Genomic DNA, 22,423 nt, shown 5'->3' on the forward strand with positions numbered 1-22,423 from the left:
AAAGTGGCCACTTTCATTCAGTAAATATTATTTTTTATGAGCAAAAATACATACAAGTGCCACAACATAAAAGTCTTGCGAAACTTGTTTATGCCAAACATGGAGAAAATGGGATATTATTACCATGTGACCGTTTTAATCTATAACACCTGTGTAGATGGACACTCTGGGGTGATTTTTGCCATCTGCTTTCTGCTGATAGATGATGCATGAGTCAGAGGCTTGTTCGCTGCCTGGAGGGCTGGCCAGTGTGAAGAGACAGTTTGAGAACCAGGAGTTTGCCTCCTCCTCCTCTCAGTCTACCATCACCCAGGTTCACTTCCAGCAGAGATCTGTCCAGGTGAGACCATAAGCATGGTCAATACATATTCTATGTGTTGACAAGCTGTGATGATTTTAGATAAAACAAATGATTAGTTATAGTTGTTATTTTCCAAGGAAATATATTTCATACATTTGCTTTTTATGATCAGATGTAATGGTGCATTTTAAGCCGTTTCCTCATCATAAGGGGGTAGTTGAAGGCACACCAGGTATCTGTCCACATTTGAATGTGGCAGAGTTTTGCACCAAACATCCAAATCTATGCAGTCCCAAAAGGGATTTCGGTATTTTACTGGTGCTGAGCCAGCAAAAAATAAAAAAATAAACCACTACACTATGGAGTTATGTCACAAAAGCAGAGTGGAAAATCTGAGGCTGGAGTAAGTTTGTGATATGGAGTGCGTAACCTTTCCTAAACCAATGAATTGTTAGAGATAGTGAAGGTGGCAGGTGAAAGGGAACATTTTTCTTCTTCATACATAACTTGGAAAACAGAGCTGTGCTGTCCTGTCTGATCACAAGCTCCGTGTAACGTGAGAAACATGTGAAAGCGACTGGATAATTTAAATTCTACTGTAGCGTTTTATTGGAAAACCTTGGCTGGCATTGCTGAGGTGTCGTGGCAGGTCAAATCAAAGAGGGCACCTTCAACTTTGCTTGTCCATGTGACTCTGTCATCCAGTGCGTGAGGAAAATGCCAGAACGTGTTACTAGCAGCTTGGGACAGAGGCCGGATCTCAGTGAAGTAAGGTCAATTCCGGCCTTTCATACATTTTTCCCCATCTGCTCATTCAGGCGTGGAAGCAGAGTGGATTCATCGAGCCACGAGGACCTTGCTGAATGCTAAATTTTACATAGTTGTACATGAGGGGAAATGTCTGAGTGTATTTCATCGAGTGGTTTTGCCTTTGCTTATATGCAGCAAAGGCAAAACCACTTTCCCCTCAAGTTTTTTTTTTTCTTTTTGCACAGGTGTAATATTGAATGCGTGTTTTGCATCAGGAAAGATCGCATTATGACATAAGTGGTTTTTGAAGCGCAGAACCCCCTCCCTCCATGTATCTTTCATGTTAACAGCAGAGGATACAAGCTCAAATATCATCCATCTCTTTCATCTCCTTCAAAATTGCATGAATCACAGTGGAGGAAAAGGCTGATGCAGTTTTATACAATTTTTGTAATCTATTGCTTTTTCTCTCCAACACCAAAATCCTCCTTTGGCAGCATTCAAACTTAGCAGCTCCCTGAGAAGCAGCATAGTAATGGAAAAACATTTGTTACCGACCACAGAGCGGCTTTATTAACCTTTTTCATGGTATAAAAATTGCTTCCGTCCCGCTGTTTCCAACAGCTCGCAGTCATGAGGTGATAAAACCTCTTTCTTAGTGTGTATGTGGCTATTTTTTTTAGCTGTGGGAGTGTGTTGGCACACTGAGAGAGGTTCAGCATGTCCACATTCCCATTTTTCTGTTTGACAGGAGATGTCAAGCTCCTCCGAGGTGACAGCGAGAAGCAGTGCCAGAGAGCTCACCCCCACCACAGCCCTCTCTCGAGAAGAGGTATTTGTCATATGTTATAGGGTAGCATCTTACCTGTAATACACACAGACCTTACTATTAATTCTTCAGTAAATGAGCCTTATACTGAGCCATTGAAATCTCATTGACTAAAAACAGTCCAAGGCTTGAGTGCAGTTGCCAGTATACTGTTGATTCATCTTTTCACAGGAGAGCCACAATCAAAGAGTCCACCAGAACGACGCGGCTGCCAGTTACGGGAACCATTACAATGAAACAGGTTATTCTGCTCATGCCTTTTATACTGTGATTTACAGGTTTTTATCACAGCACCCCTTACGTCCTGCATATTAATGATTGTTCTCACTACACGCTGAATAAGGGAAGAGCTCTGAAAATGAGATGGAGTTCTGATGATTTTATATTCAGTGCATAGCAGCAAATCTAATCAGGGCAAAGTCAGGAAAGTAAAATATTGGAAAGGGGAAATTGGGCAATCACCACTGCATGGTTTCAGAAAATGAAAACTACTCAGGTTTTTAATGAAATGATTTATTTCTCTTTCCAATCCCCCTGAGCTTCCTCACTACGAATGACTTAATGAGGCAGCCTTCTTCTTGTGTCTAATTCAGTTATGCTTGTCAGAGGAGAGGACCTACCAAAGGTTTCCACTCAGGCTTTGAAGCAGCAGTATGAAAAAACGATTGAGGAAGCTGCACCAGCCAAGGAAATTAAGGTAATGATGCTGTCTGTTTATCGAAATAGATGATAGTTTGGGTTGTTTATTAGGTATCAGTATGAGGATATGGCCACATCATGAAATCATCAAAAGGAAATTGCGCATGCCATGAGTTGATGGGGAATAAATTGGATTGGATAAAAGGCCTCATGTCATTACACAGCTGAAGTCTGACACTTTCTCTCACTGTTAAAGAGAAACCCCAGAAAAACACACACACACAAAAAAAAAAACAGTCGCATTACTGTCTGCAGTTCAATGAGTATTTCAATCAAGACAGTAATTAGGAACATACATAACCGAAGATATTGTGATGGCTTGATAGATACAAAATGTGTCAGCTTTTGTGCATTTACATCCAAATTAGAATTATTTGCGTCTAGCTTTAACAGTAGAAATTGCTTTTCCAATCATTTTCATTTGAGGTGTAAAGTGTACAACTTCTTAATTCCTGTTCAGCTTCAAAGCTTTCCTCTCCACTACTTTTCATGCCACAAAATCAACATTTTTTTTCCAAATACGATTCTAACCTCACTGTTCCTCTCTTTGTGATGAAAACATCTTGTGAATCATAGGTTGATGTGGATTTTGACAAGTTTCAGTGGGCACCAGTGAACCAGTCCTCTAAAAAATCTGCTATGACAAGATATGAAGCTTCTTCCACTGTAAAGACAGCTACTGCTTCATCAGTAGCATCTGCTTCAACAGTGGCTTCTGAGGTGACAGACCATTTCCCTCCTCCACCCGCAAACCTGCTGCAGGTGTCACAAAAAGTCCCAGACCACATTGTCTCTCCTCAGCCTCAGGAGTCGACATCTCAACATAAGTATACTATTAACAGGGAACAGTACTTAAAACACAAGAGCATGGCTGAAATAAAGCGCCTCTACAAACACATACACCCAGAGGTGCGCAAAAACCTTGAAGCTGACATTTTAAGTCAGCTCAGTGAAGCAGAAATGACAGAGTTGGAGAGCAAGGAAGGGGTGGGTGACGTCCAGCAGGTGTGCTATATGTTTGAAAATGATGGCAACAGCTCCAGTAAGTGTTCGAGCCCTGACAGAGAATACCTGGAGTGGGATGAGATCCTTAAAGGTGAAGTGCAGTCCATGCGCTGGATGTTTGAAAACAAGCCCTTAGATACGATTAAAGACGATACCCCTGATGAGAATGATGAGAAGACTATTTCCCAGCAGGAAATCATTGCTGGCAAAGATGTCAGATACACAGCTTGGATGTTCGAGACGCAGCCTATAGACACTCTGGGCGCAGAAACATCCGATACAACTCAGCAATCGCAAAAACAGACCGATCTGGCAAGAGGAGATGTCCGTACTGCGACGTGGCTCTTTGAAACGCAACCGCTTGATTATCTGAATAAGATCTACCAAGAAGATGGACAGGAGACGGATGCTTGTGTGACTAAAGACATTACTGGTGGAGATGTGAAAACCGCCAGGTATCTGTTTGAGACCCAGCATCTGGCTTGCTTGGGTAAAACAGAAACCATCGAGGAGAGTCACTTCCTCAACATGAAGTCTGAGCTGGAAGAAATTAAGGGCAATGTGAAGACAACGACCCGCATGTTTGACACACTGCCCATGTGTGTCATCAGAGGCGATTCAGGAGAGATGCTGGAAATCACCACCATTCGCAGAGAGGAGATAGAAAAAGGAGATGTGAAGACATCACGTTGGATGTTTGAAACCCAGCCTCTGGATATGATCAACAGAGACCCTGCCAAAGTAAAGCTGATATGTGGGATTTCCATGGAGGATAACATTCAAGGTGGTGTGAACAAAGGTAGATGGCTTTTCGAGACAAAGACTCTCGACACGATCAAGGATGAAGAATGGGAGAGCTCAAAGAAGGAAAAAGATGAAATAATTGGAGCTGATGTAAGGAAGCACTGTCTTGTTTTCGAGACTCAGCCTATGGACACTCTGAAAGATAATGCCAATGCTCGACCTTTACCCTCTGAGGAGATTGTAGGAGGTGATGTTCAATCAGCCAAACATCTGTTTGAAACAGTACCAATGGAAAATCTGAAAGAGCTGGTTGAAGTAGGAAAACTTCAGAAAACAATGGCAACAGAAGAAGAAAAGGGTGATGTGAGGCATCAAAGGTGGGTGTTTGAAAGTCAGCCCTTGGAGAATATAAGGGAGGAGAAAAAGGAGATTACAAGAACTGTGAATATTGAAGCGCTTGACAAAGGGGATGTGACAAACTACAAAGAAAGGTTTGAAAGCATGGATTTAAGTAAATGTGAGGGAATGCAGAAAATTCAGGTCGAAGGTGTCACAAGTGGCTATGTCAAGTCCAACAGAGTTCTCTTTGAATCGACCCCATTGTATGCTATGCAAGACAGCTCTGGCCATTACCATGAGGTAAGGACTGTGAGGCGTGAGGAGATTGTGAAAGGAGACGTTCGCAGTTGCAGATGGATGTTCGAGACGCGTCCTATTGATGAATTTGATGAAAGCATTAGTAAGTTTCAGATCATAAAGGGCATATCTAAACAGGAAATTGAGTCAGGGGATGTCAAAACAGCCAAGTGGCTGTTTGAAACCCAACCACTTGACACCATTCAATTTTTCGGTAATTTTGAGAATGAAGATAATAAAACTAACAAAAGTATTCAGATTGAGAAAGGAGATGTAAAGACTTGTAGGTGGCTATTTGAAACTCAGCCAATGGATGTTTTGTATGAAAAGGTGGATAAGAGTGAGTCCGATGTAGAAGAAGTGCAAAAAGGTGACGTGAAAACATGTACTTGGCTCTTTGAGACACAGACACTAGACAACATACGAGATCATTCAGAGTCAGAGACCATCCTGAAGACCTGCACTGTAAAGCAGGAGGACGTTCAGGGAAAAGACGTGCGTCTGGCTCGCTTCCTCTTTGAAACAGAGAATCTGGAAAACATCACTGGGGAGGACAGCAGCTCTTTCAGGAGAGTCACAGAAATCGACATCCAGTCCGGTGATGTTTCCAGGATGAAGTACATTTTTGAGAATCGCTCCTCTGACATTATGAGCTCCACCTCTGAGGAGACAATGCAGAAGCTGAAGGCGCAACAAGCTCAGGACCTCCAGAGGGGAAATGTGGTCAACTGCACTTGGAAGTTCGAGAACCAGCCGATTGATGCGATCCGTGATGACAGCACTGAGGCAAGGGAAATTCGCACGGTAACTGATGTTCAGGGAGGTGATGTTGATAAAGGCCGCTTTATTTTTGAGACATTCTCTCTGGATCAAATTAAAGAGGAGTCCACCGAGACTGATATTTCAAAACTCTCCAGTATCTTTAGAGATGAAATTGAGAAAGGGGATGTGAAAAATTACACCATGATGTTTGAAACCCAGCCTCTCTATGCCATCTGTGACAAAGAAGGCCACTATCATGAAGTAACTACAGTTACTAAAGAAGAAATCATGAGAGGAGATGTGGTGGGGGCCCGATGGCTGTTTGAGACAAAGCCTTTGGATTCAATTAGAGATTCTGAGGAGGTGTATGTTATTAAAGCTGTGACTGAGGAAGGTATCAGCAAAAAGGATGTTAGCTCTGCCAGGTGGAGGTTTGAAACTCAACCTCTGGACAAAATTACAGAGGAGATAAAAGTGAGGTCAAAGACAGTTGAAGATATCCAAGGCGGCGATGTGAAGAAAAATAAGCAGCGTTTTGAGACTGATGAGATGTCTCAAAAGTACATCAGAACTGTTAGCATGAGTGAAATCCAAAAAGGCGACGTTAGAGCTGCCACATGGATGTTTGAAACCCGCACGATTGATGAGATACGCGGCGATGGCGCAGAGTATGATGGCATGGAAAGAGTGACAAAAGAGGAAGTAATGAAAGGGGATGTCAAGCAGTCTGTGTGGCTCTTTGAAAAGCAGCCGCTTGATAGAATCAAAGAGAGTGATGGCACAGATCTTGTTGTGATAAAGGAGGAAATCCCACAGGCTGATGTGAAGACGACAACATGGCTGTTTGAAAGCACTCCATTTTATGAATTCAATGAGAGCAATGTGGAAAAGACAGAGATAATTGGTAAAAGTGTCAAAGAAACACTTGAGGAGCTTTATTCCCAGAAAATGGTGGACTCACAGGGTATTCTTATTGAAGCGGATGAGATTGGGGATGTCCGCATGGCAAAGTATAAACTCATGAACCAGGAGACTCCTCAAATCCAAAAAGAAGAGATTATTAGAGGGGATCTGAGCAACATAATGATGAACCTCCTGAACCGCAGGGAGACCACTGAAAGGGTCATAACTATCGACCAGGAGGAGCGTGGGGACATCAGCACCACTGTGAAGCAGCTATTCAACCAGGAAAGGGGAATCAATGTTGAGAAAGAGGAAATTATCCATGGTGACATTCAAGAGGCCATGAGCAATCTCCTCAAGAGGGAAGGCTCCTCCAAGCGTGGCATTCTGATTCAAGAGGATGAGAAAGGAGACGTTAGGATGACTATCTACTCTCTTTTAAATAAGGAGGAGAGGGCTGGCATGGAAAAAGAGGATATCATTCAAGGAAATGTCAGCAAAACTCTTTATCGCCTTCTCTCCAACTCAGATGGAGAAGACTCTAAAAAGATAAAGGTTTTAGACACGGAGCGGGGTAATGTCAGCTTTTACTCCACATGCATTGAGTCCGGAGCTTTGGATTACCTGAAGCAGCTTCAGTGTGAATCGGATGAACTCCAAGAAAAAGTCCAAAAAGAGCGCATCATAGGCGGCGACATCGAGGAGACCAAAATATTGCTGCGGAAGAATCACCAAGAGATTGGTCGCACAGTAACAGAGGATGATATAGTTCCTGGTGATGTGCACAGCATTGTTAAGGTTTTTATGACAGAGCCTACTGTCACATACAGAAATCTAGAGAAAAAGGAAATTGTTAAAGGCAACCTCAGTGCAGCTTTGGATTCATTGACCCAAGCCATCAATCAGAAAGTGGTAATAGAGAAAGAGGAGGTGGTAAAAGGAGACATACCCACTACTTTGAAGTCTCTGGAGGAGGCCCAGAATCAAGCCAAAGAAATGGAAAAGCCTGAAATCATCAAGGGAGACATCAGGAGTGCTCTCGAGTCACTGGAGAAATCTGCATCCAGCAAAACCGAAGCAGCTGTTGAAGATTTAGTGCCAGGTGATATTAAGGGCACCTTGAAGTCCCTTGAGGAGGCAAAGCAAGCTGTGAAAGAGGTGGAAAAAGAGGAGATTGTTAAAGGAAATATCCACACAGCCATGCAAAGTTTACATGAGGCATCAAGCGAGAAAAAGGTTTATCAGCACCAAGTGAGCGAGCAAGGTGATGTTAAAGCCACCATCCAGCTCTTGTTGCAGCCAACAACGTCCCCAAGAATGCAACACAGAGGGAGCCATGAAGGGGATGTGAAAACATCCATTAAATCGCTTTATGAAGGACAGGAGATGACACAGGTGGAAAAAGAAGATGTTGTGAAAGGTGACGTTCAAGGGACAATAAAGTGCCTAATGCAAAAAAAGCAGTATTCAAAATCCAAACGCATGTATCCTGCCAAGAAGGCAAAAGCGCCCATGCAAAACACATTAACTGTAAAACAAGAGAAGCATGAATGCGCACATGAAGTTAAGAGCGAGAGTGTTGCAGTCAGTCCAGCCCCCGCTGTGAAAAACCTCTCTCTGAGTGGTGAGTCACAGAAGCACACACAGAAGCAGCATGAAAACAAATCGTTGAAAACACAGGTAATAACCCAAGAGGACCGCTCTGTTACTGTAGCCAAAACAGACAATCCTGCAGGGGCCTCTCAACTGAAGAGCACGAAAGAACAGAAACAGAAAATACAGGCACCCAAGCCTGTTATGATAAAGAATAAACAAATGATTAATAAAGATCAAACAAATGTGAGGGCTGCTGATGTGTCAGTGGTGAAAGAGGAGCAAAGCACATCACAGGCGAATATTTCAAACAGGCAAACGTGTGAGACAAAGACGATCAAACGGGTGCACACTACGGTGACGGAGAAAACTGTTGTGCACAAGCAAAATGTAACGGAGCAGGTGTCAATGTCTCAAAAGCAAACAGAAAATAAGGCTCTCGTACAAAAACAGAACGTAAAGAATATGAAGGTGGATCACCATAGCCTTGACATGAGAGGGAAAGGTGCGAATAAAAAGCCAGTGAAGCCAGAGATTCACTTTCCCCCTCCTCCCTCCTCGCCGCCTCCCCCATCAGAGTCTGAGCTCTCCCTCCCTCCACCGCCTTCACCGGTGACTGAGAGCCCAACACCCCCCATGTACCGGCCTTCGATGATGAGGCAAGACAGCGACCTCCCTCCCCCACCTCCACCGCCTCCACTTCCTATGGAATGCATAAAGTCTGAGCCCGAATTTTTCCCTCTTCCTCCACCTCCTCCACCACCACCCTCTGCGAGCGCACAAGATTTTCTCCCTCCACCTCCCTCACAGCAGGAGCTTAATGCAATGCCGCAGCCTTCCCCTGCAAGGCCAGGGAAACCCATTAGCAGACCTTTATTCAAAGTGCCCAAGCAACCAGAACCACAGCAGCCCATACAAGTTAAGCCCAAATGGCAGAAAAAACAACCCACTCCTCCGCTGCCTCCACCTCAGCTCCCTCCTGAGCAAGAAAAAGCTGTGTCAACAGTCAAGAAAGTAGAAGCTAAAGTTAAGGAGGAGAAACAGGAAATAACCCAACAGGTTGAAATCAGCAATCAGACTGAGTCAACAGCAATGTCCCAGACAAAAGTATCAAGCATTCCAGTTGCAAAATCAGTCCAAAAGCAAAGCCCACAGCCACCTAAAAAAGTATTTGTTCCTCCTATTAAACTGCCTCCCACTCCAGACTCTGATTCAGCGTCCAAAGCTAGACCTTATGCTCGCAAATTTAAAACCCCACTCATGTTTGCAGAGGAAAGGTACCGCCAACAAAGACTGGAGAAGGATGAAATGGAGAGGAGTAAAGTGAATACCCCCACTTCTCCCCCAAGTAATATTCAGTCATTTGATGCAAATGCTCAGCATCCTGCAGCAGAAAACACTGAGAAAAAAGTAGACATAGCGACAATGGAAAAGGCCGAAAAAGCTAAAACTGTTTCCAAAGAAGCAATAGCGGTCCAGGACATGCCTTCTAAGAAAGCCACTTCCCAGATCCCTTTGAGCAAACCTTTGATCTCAGTGGTAAATAAGAAAGCAGCTGCTGGATCTTCAAATGTTTCCAGCCAGCAATCCTTGGAAAAAAATCTAGCCTTTGCCGAAGTTAATAAAAAAGGACAAACTCCATCCGCCAATCAGACTGCTTCTGTTTCTCACGCTCACCATGAGGTTTTACAAAATGAAGTCCAGTTGTGCTCGAACTTGGCCACTTTTTCAGTCCAAGAGCAGCAGCAGATTATTAAGAAATCTAGCACCAGGTCTGTTACTGCCACACAGGGAGCGGCCCATGAAAATTTAGATCTTCAAGGCCAGGTCACATTGAAAGCTGAAGATGTAAGGAATATTAATGTGCCTCTGACTCAGGTGGAGAAAATTAGTCCCCCTCAACCCACTAAAATTCCAAAGGTGACTCCAAGTTTCAAGGTAAAAACCTTTAAGATGCCGGTGGAGAAGAAAGAAGAGAAAAGTGACAGTTTGGGACAAAAGGAGGCAAAGAAAAGTGAAATGAATTTACAGCAAGAGAAAAGTAATGTGTCACAGAAAAGTGAAAACAAAGTGAGTTTGGAAGGCAACCAGCTAATTTCCACGAGAACTGAGGTGAAAACAGAAGTGAAAGGAAAAGAGAAAAAAAGCCAGGTGACCCAACCTGTGACGGAAGTTGAAGTAGACATTCACACAAGAAAGGGAAAGCAGGTGCAAAAACATGAGACAGAAGTAAAACTGTCGCCATCAGTTACTGTGTTAACACCCAAGGTGGCTAAGATAACATGTGAAGCAACCCAACAGGGACAAGGCCATGTAGCTGTCTCCCACAGTCAGCAGAGCATGAAGACAGAGGAGATTCAAAGACATGAGGAGGTGGTTGTGACTGAGAGTGTGGTACAGCAAAGGCTTCAGAGGCAAGAGGCTGTTCAGATGCAAAAACAGCAAATGAAGCTGCAAGCGGCGGAGATAAATAAAACTCAGATCAAAGCAGGAAAGTCAAAAGGTGAGCCTAAGGATGTGTCTGTGAAAGGGGCAGGCAAAATTTCCCACAAAGACGAGGCTTACCATGAAGATATCACCGATTTAGAGAAATGCACTGTAACTCATAAGCTGCTCACTCAAATGAAAGAGCTGGAGGGCGCGCCAAGCAAAATAGACTCCAGCACTGTCAGGACGATTTTAAGTGAAGTCCCTGACTGGATAATGGGCTCAGATGAGAAGAAGAATTTAAGTGAAATTGCTAAGCAGCAAAGCAAGAAAAAGTTGAAAGAGATGATGGTTTATGTCAAAAATATAATTGAAGCAAAGCTCGCATTTTTTGAGAAAAACCTGACAACAGTGGAAAAGGAGGAAAGAGAAGACAAAGAAAAACAGCCCATGCCACCACCAGTGCCTCCAAGACCAGAGAAGAAAGTTTTCGGTGGGGTGACTGCAAAGATATCAAAGATTAGCACTGGCTCCTCCAGTGCTGAAAAGAAAGTGGTGGAAGAGGAAAAGTCCCTTCAGGAGAACAGAGTGCATAAGGAGCTGAGTGAAGGAGCCGATCACAGGGTGTCCTCTCCATTAGCAAGCATCCGCACTCCATCGCCTACTTTTATTAGTATTGAGTCCAGGAGAGTTGACTCGCCACTCAGCGTGACACCTTCTCCTCCACCCTACAAATCAATCGGAACCCCTCCGCCGCATCATGGCAAGTCACATACGCCTACATCTACCTTTAGCAGGGCCACACCTTCTCCCACACTGAGTCGCTCAGAGAAGCTGGTGAAACTGGGGGATGCCACATCAAAGCTTTCTCACGTTATCACCCTTCCTCCTCTCGTGCCAGTTCCCGAATGTTTTGCTGCTGAAAAAGAGCGGACATCCCCATTTAGCGACAGGGAGACCCTCATTGAGAGAAACGAGCAAGGCTTGACGGATGTCGCAGAAATGGTGGATTCCATGATGACAGTGAAGGATAAAAAGTCTTTCTTTGAGGAGGCCCAGAGGGCGGAGGTTAACAAGATGTACATCCGCAAGGATCCAATAGATATCCCTGAGCGGTTGGGACCTGATAGTGAGGAAGTCACTGAAACCGTTGCCATAGATATTCTTAAAGAGGATCTCCCTAGAGTTGACTTGTCAAAGCTCGTAAACAGATTTGAATCTCCGAAACCAAAAGTTTACACCAGAAAAGATCCTATTGTAATAGCAGAGAGGCTGGGGAGTGACACAGAGGAAACAGAGACTGAACCACATGCGCCAAGAACCGAAGACATCCCCACACTCAATGTCAAAGCAATCAAGGATGTGTTCGAGACTGGAGAGCATAGTTCTCAAGCAGCCAGAGAGCTTAGAGAACAAATAGAAAGAAGAGAACCTGAAGCAGCCTGCTCCGGGCAGGCGGGTCACTCTGAAGCGACATCAGTCACTGAGCAATTCTGCACCATTGATAACTTTGGAAATATGACAAGACAGATGAGGAGCGAGGTGCATTCTGGGAGTTCTCTGACCCGTGGTAACCCTCCGTCCTACGCAGACGTTGTGAGGGGAAGAGTTCCTACTGTTGCTGTGCCCCCTGAGGCCTCCTCTGAAGAACTGCTGAGAAACTTCCAGCAATCATGGGCTGAAAGCCAAGGAGTTTTCCAGAACCTGGGCTTCAGTGTCACGGAGCAGAGGACTTCGCAGATTATAACGCACCAGCAGCAGAGTGTCGTGACGGGTAAACTGAGCTGTGCGGCATGAGGCATGATGGGGTGGTGAACATGCTTTGTGTGGGGAATTTTTAAGGAATCAGCTGCACTGTGTGGAAAGATAAAAAGCATTAACTTTCAGAATGTGTTTTTCTAACACTTGATTTTCTTTCATGTGTTTTCATTTGTCAGAAAGGTTAAAACTCACTGTTTGTATCCTGGCAGTTTTATGCTTTTTAATATTCACAGGTTACATTTTGTTCCTGTTTATCCACATGTCTGCTGTGTGAAACTGGCAATGATGCTAATATATTGAACTAATATATCTCCTGCCTGGGTGTGAGTTGCTGTTTTTGTCTGTGATACAACAAAGAACCGCCTGAAAACTCATCAAGGAAAAAACAAACAACAGCTTTAATGTGAATTCTTTTCTTTTCTGAAATGGATTCACCACATGTCAGTGCTTCCTTTTTCCAACATCGTTTTTTGAATCAACATTTTTTCATTTCACAGAATAAAATTCCCAAATAATCAATAATAATAATAATTGTTATTATTCATATTGTGATATATTTATTGTAATCATGACATCTAACACAAATATAAAATTTCTCTCCCCATTTTGAGAACTTAATATTCTATGATTAAGAAGATCGGAAGAGTTTCATTAACTTTTATTAACTGTTCAGTTTATAGTTACCAAACTCAAAACAATCAAGCAGAAACAAACAAAAGGACTGCGTTCAAGTAAACACAGTCAGGTCCGAGATAAATCTGAAGGATGACTAAAATAATTATAATTGATAAAAAAACATCTACTTATTAACTTTACGAACTTTGCTAAAAGTTTTGCTTTCTGCAGCTTTTCCAATCCTTTATTTTATTATCATTTGTTTTGTTGAGACTACTAGAAATCAGTTCTCTATTATTAGTTACAGATTACATCCGTTACCGGAATTTGCCTAGAAATTTATGAGGACGCCAAATTAAAATGTTTCCTTCTCTTTTGCAGAAAATTCGAATTCCAGAGTCCGAACTGTGCAGGGCATGTCGGAAGAGAGTGTACCCCATGGAATCTCTGATTGCGGACAAACAAAACTTCCATAAAAGCTGCTTTCGCTGTGAGCACTGCAAAGGCAAACTAAGGTGGCGCTACTTCACACAGCAAACGCATTCTTTGTCTTCTTATTTTCCTCTGTTTTAACTTGTCTTCTTTCTTTAAAAAAAAAACAGCCTTGGCAACTACGCCTCTCTCCATGGACGCATGTACTGCAAGCCACACTACAAGCAACTGTTCAAGTCCAAAGGAAATTATGATGAAGGATTTGGACAAAAACCACACAAAGAACTTTGGAATAATAAGAACACACAGAACTCTGTCATGAAATCACCGTCACCTGAGAAGAAAGTCATGGATTCCAAATATTCCACTGCTCACAGTACCTTAGCCAGCCAGGATTATGATGGAAGCAAATCAGCTGATGAGAGCAAAAAGCCCACAAGTAAGATTTCCGTAGTGTGGCCTCCCCAGCCAGATTCCCCTAAAAAATCCTTTGCAATCGAGGAGGAGTTGAAGTTGGTTAAGCCATCATGGCCCCCTAAGGAGGGCTCAGCTCAGGAAAACGAGCACCTAAATCAGCCTGTGAAGTCCTCATTAAAAGACACTGTTGCTCCTTCAGCTGAAGTACAAAATGGACTCCAGGAAAATAACAAGGTGCATGAGAGTGCCTGTTTAACAGAGAGTGTAAAAAAGCCCGAAGAGACTCCAGCAGAGTCCGAGTTTCTGACCTCCTCTGTAGCAGCCGCTGAGGAGCCAGCGGGTGTCAGTCACACTCGAGAAAGTAAAGAGTCAAACAGCGGCTCGGAGGCTGCGGCACAAAGGGATTCTGAAATGTACTCTGAAGTGCACCCAGGAGTGGAGGAGAAAGAACAAAGTGAAGGGAATGATGGTGGAGATGGAGAAAGCGTGAAAGTGCCAGAAAAGAATGAAGAGAAAAGTGCAGGAAGAAGGGAGAATGTGAAAGTAAATGGACATGACAGGCAGGTAGAAAGTGCAGCATTTGAGAGTGAAGGCCAGGAGGAGATAGATAAGGGAAATAATGAAAGCATGAACAATGGGGAGGCAGTAAAGGTCACATTAATAGATGAGCAGACAACAGCAGGACAGGCACTGAATGCTAACTCCAATAATAATAATAATAATAGTAATAATAATAATGACCAGACATTGTTTGACCATGAAACCCTGCTCGAAGGGCTTAACAAGGCTGAGGGGAATAAAAATCATCTGCAGGTTTTGACAGATACAGCTAGAGCAACAGATTCATCTCAGGCCGATCCCTTTAAAGAATCAAAATGGATGCCAAGTGAAGTGTTGCAGTTGGCACAGACAGATGATGCTTTTGTGCCAGAGGGTGCCAAATGTTCTGAAGCCACAGATTGCTTTTCAGATACAAATTTCTTCACAGAAACAGGCGAGGGAATGCTGGCTGTCAAACACGAGGCCACCGAGCCAAAGATTAGCACATCAAGCTTCCTGGAGGACATTTTCGCCGGCTTGAGTACCAGCAGCTCCAGCCTGCTATCTGATTTCAAATCTGACATCTTCAGTCAATGTGCCGGGGAGAGGCCTCCGGCCTCAGCGCTGGATGACCTTTTGGATTTTGGGATGGACCCGAGAGATGTGAGGGGAAAAGATGAGAAGAGCGACAGCTTTGCCACAGACTACAGCGCAGGAAGGGACGGTATTTCTCTGTGGGCAGAGGAAGACGACGAAGACCTGACAGTGGAGGAGCAGATCAAGAGGAACAGATACTACGACAGTGAGGAGAGTGACAATGCTTAAATTTTGGGCCCATTCAGCTAATAATGACAACATGTATTTTCACCTGTCCATGGAGAGATGAACAGCTCTGATTGAATTTAGCGTTTTTGTACTGAGTTTTTTGAAATCTTCTGTGAATCGATATCTAGTCTTGTTTGATGGAGACTGAATGCACCCGGTGTGCAGAGGAATGGATACCTGTTCTCTGTTTATGTTACGTTGGATCTATATATTTGCTGACTGATCTAAATAAAGCTATATTTTCAAACTTTGCAGTATATTAGGTAATTACAAGCAGTTTATTTTCTTTAAATCAGCATAAGGAGGTTTTTTTTTTTTCATTTCTATTTTGTCTTCTGCTTGAAATAAAGCTTCATAAACTTAACAGTATGTGACTCCTGTAATGACTTATTGCAAAGACAAGCAAAAGCAGTAGTGAACCATATCTAAATCCTTGTCTGGGTGGTCAGTGATGTGCGCCTCACCTGCTGAAATTTCCTTGGTAAAAGGCGTATTGATTTTCACTGATCGAGCAGACCTGCTGTACGAGTTACAGATTTTTCCATTACGTGGCTTTTATCATCTCCTCAGTTACAGTTTGAACATGTGAGGTAATTAGCTGGCGAGCGAATATATACTGCAGTGTTAATTACAAAAAAAAAAAAGCAAACACTACAGGACTTTAGAAAAAAGTGATGGCTTCACAAATTTTGTGCAGGTCCCACTACATTATGCTGACAGATCCTTTAAGTTGAGGAAGTATTGTTGCTGCTTTAATAATTCAGCATCCTTTCCCAAAAGGCTGTTTGGCATCTTTTTAATTGGGGTATATTTTTTCCAAGTAATGTTTTAATGGACAATCCAACAAGAATGCCATTTTTACAGATGGGATTTGTGGGCAGAAGGTAGTAATAATACCAATAAAACACCCAAATGGTATTCAATTTTGCAATTAAAACACATTTATCTATAAGGGTGTTCTGAACTCTTGGTACTCTGATCTTAGCTTAATACCATAAATGCAGTTGTCTTCTATTGGTCCATTAGCAAGTTCATGGAAGGTAGAGTAAATTATTCTGAAGCAAGAGGACCAATTCCTGATTCAGCTTATTTAGTTACAACAGTGATTTAGTCTGCAATAAGTAAGTGAAGCTGGGTTGAACTGGATGATTCTCAATTTTTTATATATTAACTGATTAAAAAGGTCTCAAGAAATCTGTCATGAAAGATGGCCAAGAGCTTTCTTTAAGTTATCATTACCATAAAAAATCATTGTTCTCATTAATATCATTCATATACTTACATCATATGGGAAAAAAGTATGTAATATAGGCTATTGGTATCAATAAAAACTAAGTGGGACTCTTGTTTTTATTGTATTTATCAACTAAACAAAGGGCTCTTATCTTAGATGTTGCCCATAGGTGGTATCTTCTGTCAACAAGTAGTCTCAGTATGTCTTTATCCGCTCATTTATTGGATAGATTAGTAAAAAATATGCAGAAGTGCATTAAAAGCCTGAACAAGGGAGCTTGACTGTTTGTAGTGACATAAGTATGTTGACTTTCATCCAGGTCACTCGAATTCAGGTGTTATCTGATCGAGTTGTTTTCTCTTTTTTCTCCATCTTAGTGTTATTCTTCCCCCTGGAATGGAAGGAGTATGTAATCAGTTCTGTTTGTTTGTCTGTCTGTTTGTTAGTTAGCAGGCTGGCATCTAGAGTTTTCAAGATATCAATTTCAAATTTTGTGTGATAATAATTTATAATAATTTGCCCTCCCCAGGTTAACAACAGCCTCTACTACTCATGTCTGTGAGGAAGATTATTGCAACATGTTGATTATTGCAACAAATACATGTTAGTAAGTGCTAAACATACACAATTATGGCTGAATCAGACAGTTCAAATGCTGCTATTAGACTGTGAGGGAAATGCTGCGCCACAGTTTGGGGAGAAACATAAAGAACACTAACCATTCATGAAAACAAACAATGTAAATGTTAACTGCTTTTTCCAATTCATGCCATAACTTGCTGATGAACGTCACACTGCTGGAATAAAAACTACTTCTTGTTGACTTGATGCCTTGCATCAAGAACATAGATTTATATAAGTGCTCTAAAGAGTAACTACTAACCAGATCTACTAACAATTTATTTGATTTTTTATATTTTATATAAATTTTAGATATTATTAATATTATATTAATTTATTTACAACTATGCAGTCAGTACACTTCAGTAATAAACAGCATTCTTACAAGAGGAAACCCGAGGAGGGGCTGTGAGAGGGTGCGTAGTAGGTCGATTAACCAAAATAATCCAGTGTAAGCTGAGGTTTCACAAATGTGTTTCTCTCTGAAAACAGCAAGGCAATTCAACAGTAGGCTGAAGGACAATTAATATGGTATTGATTTAAGGGATAACTCTTCTGATAGAAATCGCTGGAGTGCACAAAGGGTCCTGAGGATTAACATTCAGGTGGTCCTCAGGATTTATTTAGAGGAGAGGTGCATTATTACAGAGTTTCTACTATGTGAACCGGAATGTGGAACTGCTGATTGTATGTTGTTCATGAAAATTCCAGTATTACTGAGAAGCAATAAGTATGTATTCCAACCCACCTCTGGCGCTGGTGCCCTACCCTCAATTTTAATGCATATAGACACTGAGGGTTTTCGGGAGGAGCCGTGCTACTCTCTGGCAGGATGCACCATGCCCTCCTGTGTTTTAAATGCACTTTAGAACAGCACACAGCAACACTACATATGAGCGGGCAGAGGGAGGTTTGGGGTCTTCACTCACCCCGGTTCTGTTAGCCGTCAGGGCTGGGGGGCTGGGAGGAGGTGCTGGCCGTCAGATTGGGGTCTGTGATGCGGGGCCTCCCTACTACTGCAGATAAGGAGGCGGTCCGCTTGCCTCCACCCCAGAGAGAAGGGTTACACCTCCTGGGTCTAGGTGCGGCTTGCCCCTCTGGGGGCGGGGGTACCTGGACCTGGGATATAGAGTATGTTTGGGGAGTGTGATTGTCTGTGCAGTGTCTATTTGTGTCTGTCTACACGTTGGGTAAGTGCCGAGTATTTGGTTGTGTATATGGGGGTGGGAATACACGTTTGAGTCTGCGTGCGCCTGTTCGTCTGTGTCTATATGTCAGGTTGGGTCTTAGACTCCACCTCTCTGGGAACATCTCAGGCCCTCCAAAGTACGGAGGCCTATCTCCCCTCACCACACTCCCTGCCGGTGGCTGATGCCCTCAGACGTTGGTGTGCTGGTGGTTCTTGTCGACTGGGGCTGGGCACTCATGTATGTACCGGCTCACTCCTGGTGGCCGATTGGCGGGGCCTGGCGCCTGTGGCCCGGCTGGGCCCCTTCCGGGGGGTGGGGTGTCCTCAGGCCTCTGGCCTCTGGGCCTGAAGCTCGGTCCTCTCTGGCGCAGCTGGCTGCCGGCAGAGCCCGCGGGCACGCCACTGCAACCCCCTCTGGCCTCTGCTCTGTGGCTGCTGGGTGACCTCTCGTTTGGGGCTCTACTCAGCTCTTCCCAGGAGGGTGGCACGGTTCCCCCCCTTTGGTGGTCCTCCTTGGGTCCTCGTACTCTGGGGCCTCTAGATGTCTGGGGCCTGGATCTCCTCCATACCTGCTTCATGCCCTGGGGGACGGGGCTATGGCTCCCCACACTCCCTAGCAGATCGTTACATGGAGAAACCTTTGGAATACAAGCATGCTTATCCACACAGGTGTACACATGGGTGTTCACAGACACAAACTACACCTTTCTTGGCTGCTACCTCAAAGCACATTGTGCGCTGTCTATCTTGCGTGCTGCACAATAACATTTAATATTTAGTATCTACTGTTATCTACTGCTAGCTAGTTTATTGTGATGGTGCTGTATTTATTATGTTGCTGTTTTTTGTTTGTTTGTTTTCTCTTCTGTTTTTTTTTCTCCATACAGGTGATCCAGGTGTTTTGTTTGTTTTCTCTTTCTTTCTTCTCCCCTTTCTCACCATCTCTTCTCCCCTCTATTTTTCTTTCTCCCTCTCTTTCTTTCATTCTTTCTCCCTGTCCTATCCCCCAGTCATGTCTGTCCCGACTGTAACAACCGAAAATAAAATAAATACATAATTATAATAAAGGTCAATCAAATGGACCAATATGGCAAGGCCATGATGATCCACTTGGTAAAGTAAATCCGCTTGGCATCTCTCTTGGCCTTAAGACAACAATTCTGATGGCTAAAGATCCAAACGGGACAGGGGGAAAAAAAAGAAAAAAAAAAAAAAAAGCAATAAGTGGCGCTCACCTCTAAACACTCAGAATCAGGACTAAATCGAAAGTTTTAGAACAAAGAATTTTGGCACTTCAAACATATTTTATTTATATAGCACCAAATCACAACAACAGTCGCCTCAAATTGCTTTTTTTTTTTAAAGACCCTACAGTAATAGAGAGAAAACTCATAATAATAATCATCAACAACCCCTTCTGAAGTGTTCTTGAAATTTTACAGTATTTATAACATACTACACTTAAACATCCGGTGCATTTTTTACTGATGAAATCAATTCAATATGGAGAGATAATTAGAAGAAACTCAAGACGATATATTGATATATAGAATTCAATTAAGGTATCTGGCAGTTAGACTCTGATGGCCCATTACAGCAGAATGGAATCCCAGCGGTGATGGGGATTAGGACAGAACCTGCTGGAGTGCAGATACTGGTGGTGGCGATGAAGACGGAGGTTTGAATGGAGCCCGAGGAACAAGGGAGATGGGGGCGGAGGTGGGTTGCACAAAGGCATTTGAAAGGGTGAATGACAGATGAGCAGTGAGATTTAAAGTATGCGGAGTGCAGGCTGATTGGCCTAAAGAAGGCCAGCAGAAAGACTATTGGACTAGACTAATTATGTCACAATGAGCTTGATAGCGTGGGAAAGTGGAAGCAATGTAAAGCTTAGATTAGTGACCAAACATGTGGGAAGCAGACAAATGTGTGACTACAGGTCTTCCTTATTGAACTTATGCATAACCTTCATTAAAAAATCAGGATGGAGGGCGAAATCTGAGTTTTCTGGAATTGTGTATTCAAATGTGTTTGTTTGGAGAAGTCTGAAGCCAAAAAAATAAAATAAAATGGGGCAGTATTTCAATATTAATTTTAAAAGATAATAACCTTTAGGCGATATACTGTTTAAATTTGATGTGTGCTTTAAGCCATAGCTTCATTATTCTTACGTTTTTAATTGGGGCAATAGACCTTTAAAACGTAAATTCAACTTTATTTATATAGTGTCAAATCACAGGAACAGTTGCCTCAAGGCAGTTTAAATTGTAAGGTAAAGACCCTACAATAGAAAACATTTCAGTTATGCTAAGGACATATCCCTACAGCTCATACACAAATCTTTACCTTTAACTTACTTTTCTTCTCAACTTTTCTAACCTTTGAACAAATAACTATGAATTAACAAAAGAATGTGAGTGAAAATGCTGAAATAGTTCAGATTGGTGGCCATTCCAGTTTACAAGCCAAAGAATCCACTGCTTCTATCTTAGTGCCAGAAAGAAAAGAGCTTTTCAGAGGTTTTGTAGAACTCAGGCATTGGAGAGTTGGTCCTTTTCAGCAACACATAAAGTACCAAAGAATTTTTTTTGGCTCACCAGTGATTTTCTAATGAATAGCAGGGTTAAATCCAGCTCAGGACCTTCCATGCATGCCATCCTCGGTCTTTTTCAGAATTCTGTAATAAAAATCATAAAATGACCAAAAGAATTAAAGAAAGATCTTGCCTGTCTTACAGTGTCTACATTGCGTCTCTCTAGGGAAACAAGAAAAATGGACAGAAAGGTCAATAACTTTGGATGATGTTTGCTTAATTGGTCCAACACAGGGTGTAGATTTTATTAAACTTTAGAATGCACTGCTGCACACAAAGATTTGTTCTCGTTCTCTTTGCTAAGAGAGTTTCCCAAGCCACTAAAAGGAGATCAGATTTTATACTTTATCTAACATCTACTTTCTAAATACAGTACTGTGCAAAGGTTTTGAGCCACCCTTTATTTATTTACATTTTGCTAGGAAAATGGGAAATAGGTACAGTGTTTTATTGAAACATGTGCAAACATACATGGAAATACAAATTATACGGCAAAAACATACAAGCTTGAAAGTCATTATTTGGTATAACCACCTTTATTCCTAAACACAGCCTGAACTCTTATGCAAGCTTTCCTGTCATTTCCCTTAAACAGTCTTCAAGAATAGTTCTCCAGTCCATCCAATCCATTGGGTATCCTTGCTGGTCTTCAGACAACAATTCTGACGGCTAAAGAACCAAATGGGACAGGCAAAAAAAAAAAAAAGAAATAGTTCTCCAGGCTTCTTGAAGGACATTCCAGAGCCCTTCTTTGGATATAGGCTGCCTTTTCGTTCTGCTTTGTCAAGATGATACCACACTGCTTCATTAATGAGGCCTGGGCTCTGGGGAGGTCGATCCATGACTGTCATTATGCATTCTTCTATTCAGATGTGCTTTTACTGCATCTGGAATGTCTTTGGAATCATTGTCATGGTCAGAAATGCCAATTAGAGACTTTTTAGACGTTATTGTTTGGTGAATCAAAATTTTGCAGATATATTTTTTGCAAAATTTGCAAAAAAATTATATTACCACAAATCTCAAATTGCATTACTCCATAAGCCCTGTTGGCTCAGATTTTCAATCCATTTGTTTAATTTGGCATACATTGGCCTTTTCTTTTGTTTTCTTTTCATTAAGAATGACTTCTTTACAGATACTCATCCAGTTCTGTTCAGGCTTTGGTGAAGAGTAAACAGATTAATTGAAGGGCCAGATGCATCTCTCAGTCCTGCAACAAGTCTTTGTTGGATTTCTTTAGAGCAAGACTTTCAGATATGATCACCAGCTGTAGATCTTTTTTTTTTTTAGGCCTGCCACCTATTTTTTTGTCTTTCACTTATCTTAACTTAGCTGAAGTATAAGCTGGACACAGTGGTGGGAAATAGCAAGTTTATGATTGGGAATAACTTAGTCAGGGCAAAAAATGTGACTATTTACTCTCTGCGTGATAACTGCTATCATTGGGATGATTTGCAAATTCACCTGAAGAAACTGGAACAAATTACATATTTTTTCCAACAGGCTGCTAGTAACAAAGTGTATAAAGATGCAATTTAAAACTG

The 22,423-nt window shown here is 42.4% G+C and overlaps 1 protein-coding gene across 1 annotated transcript in view; it reads left to right on the top strand.

Annotated features, from left to right (window-relative positions):
- The window catches only part of xirp2a (xin actin binding repeat containing 2a), a 67,811-nt gene extending 54,310 nt beyond the window's left edge, over positions 1-13,501 (top strand). Inside the window, exons 4-9 of the mRNA XM_063467081.1 lie at positions 203-340; positions 1,803-1,883; positions 2,052-2,121; positions 2,474-2,577; positions 3,156-12,423; positions 13,407-13,501. Of these exons, the coding sequence (XP_063323151.1) occupies positions 203-340; positions 1,803-1,883; positions 2,052-2,121; positions 2,474-2,577; positions 3,156-12,423; positions 13,407-13,501 (9,756 nt within the window). The remainder of the gene's footprint in view (positions 1-202; positions 341-1,802; positions 1,884-2,051; positions 2,122-2,473; positions 2,578-3,155; positions 12,424-13,406) is intronic.
- Positions 13,502-22,423: the final 8,922 nt, after the last annotated feature.

The sequence above is a fragment of the Pelmatolapia mariae genome, linkage group LG23 (genome assembly GCF_036321145.2).
Source record: "Pelmatolapia mariae isolate MD_Pm_ZW linkage group LG23, Pm_UMD_F_2, whole genome shotgun sequence".
NCBI classification, from domain to species: Eukaryota; Metazoa; Chordata; class Actinopteri; order Cichliformes; family Cichlidae; genus Pelmatolapia; species Pelmatolapia mariae.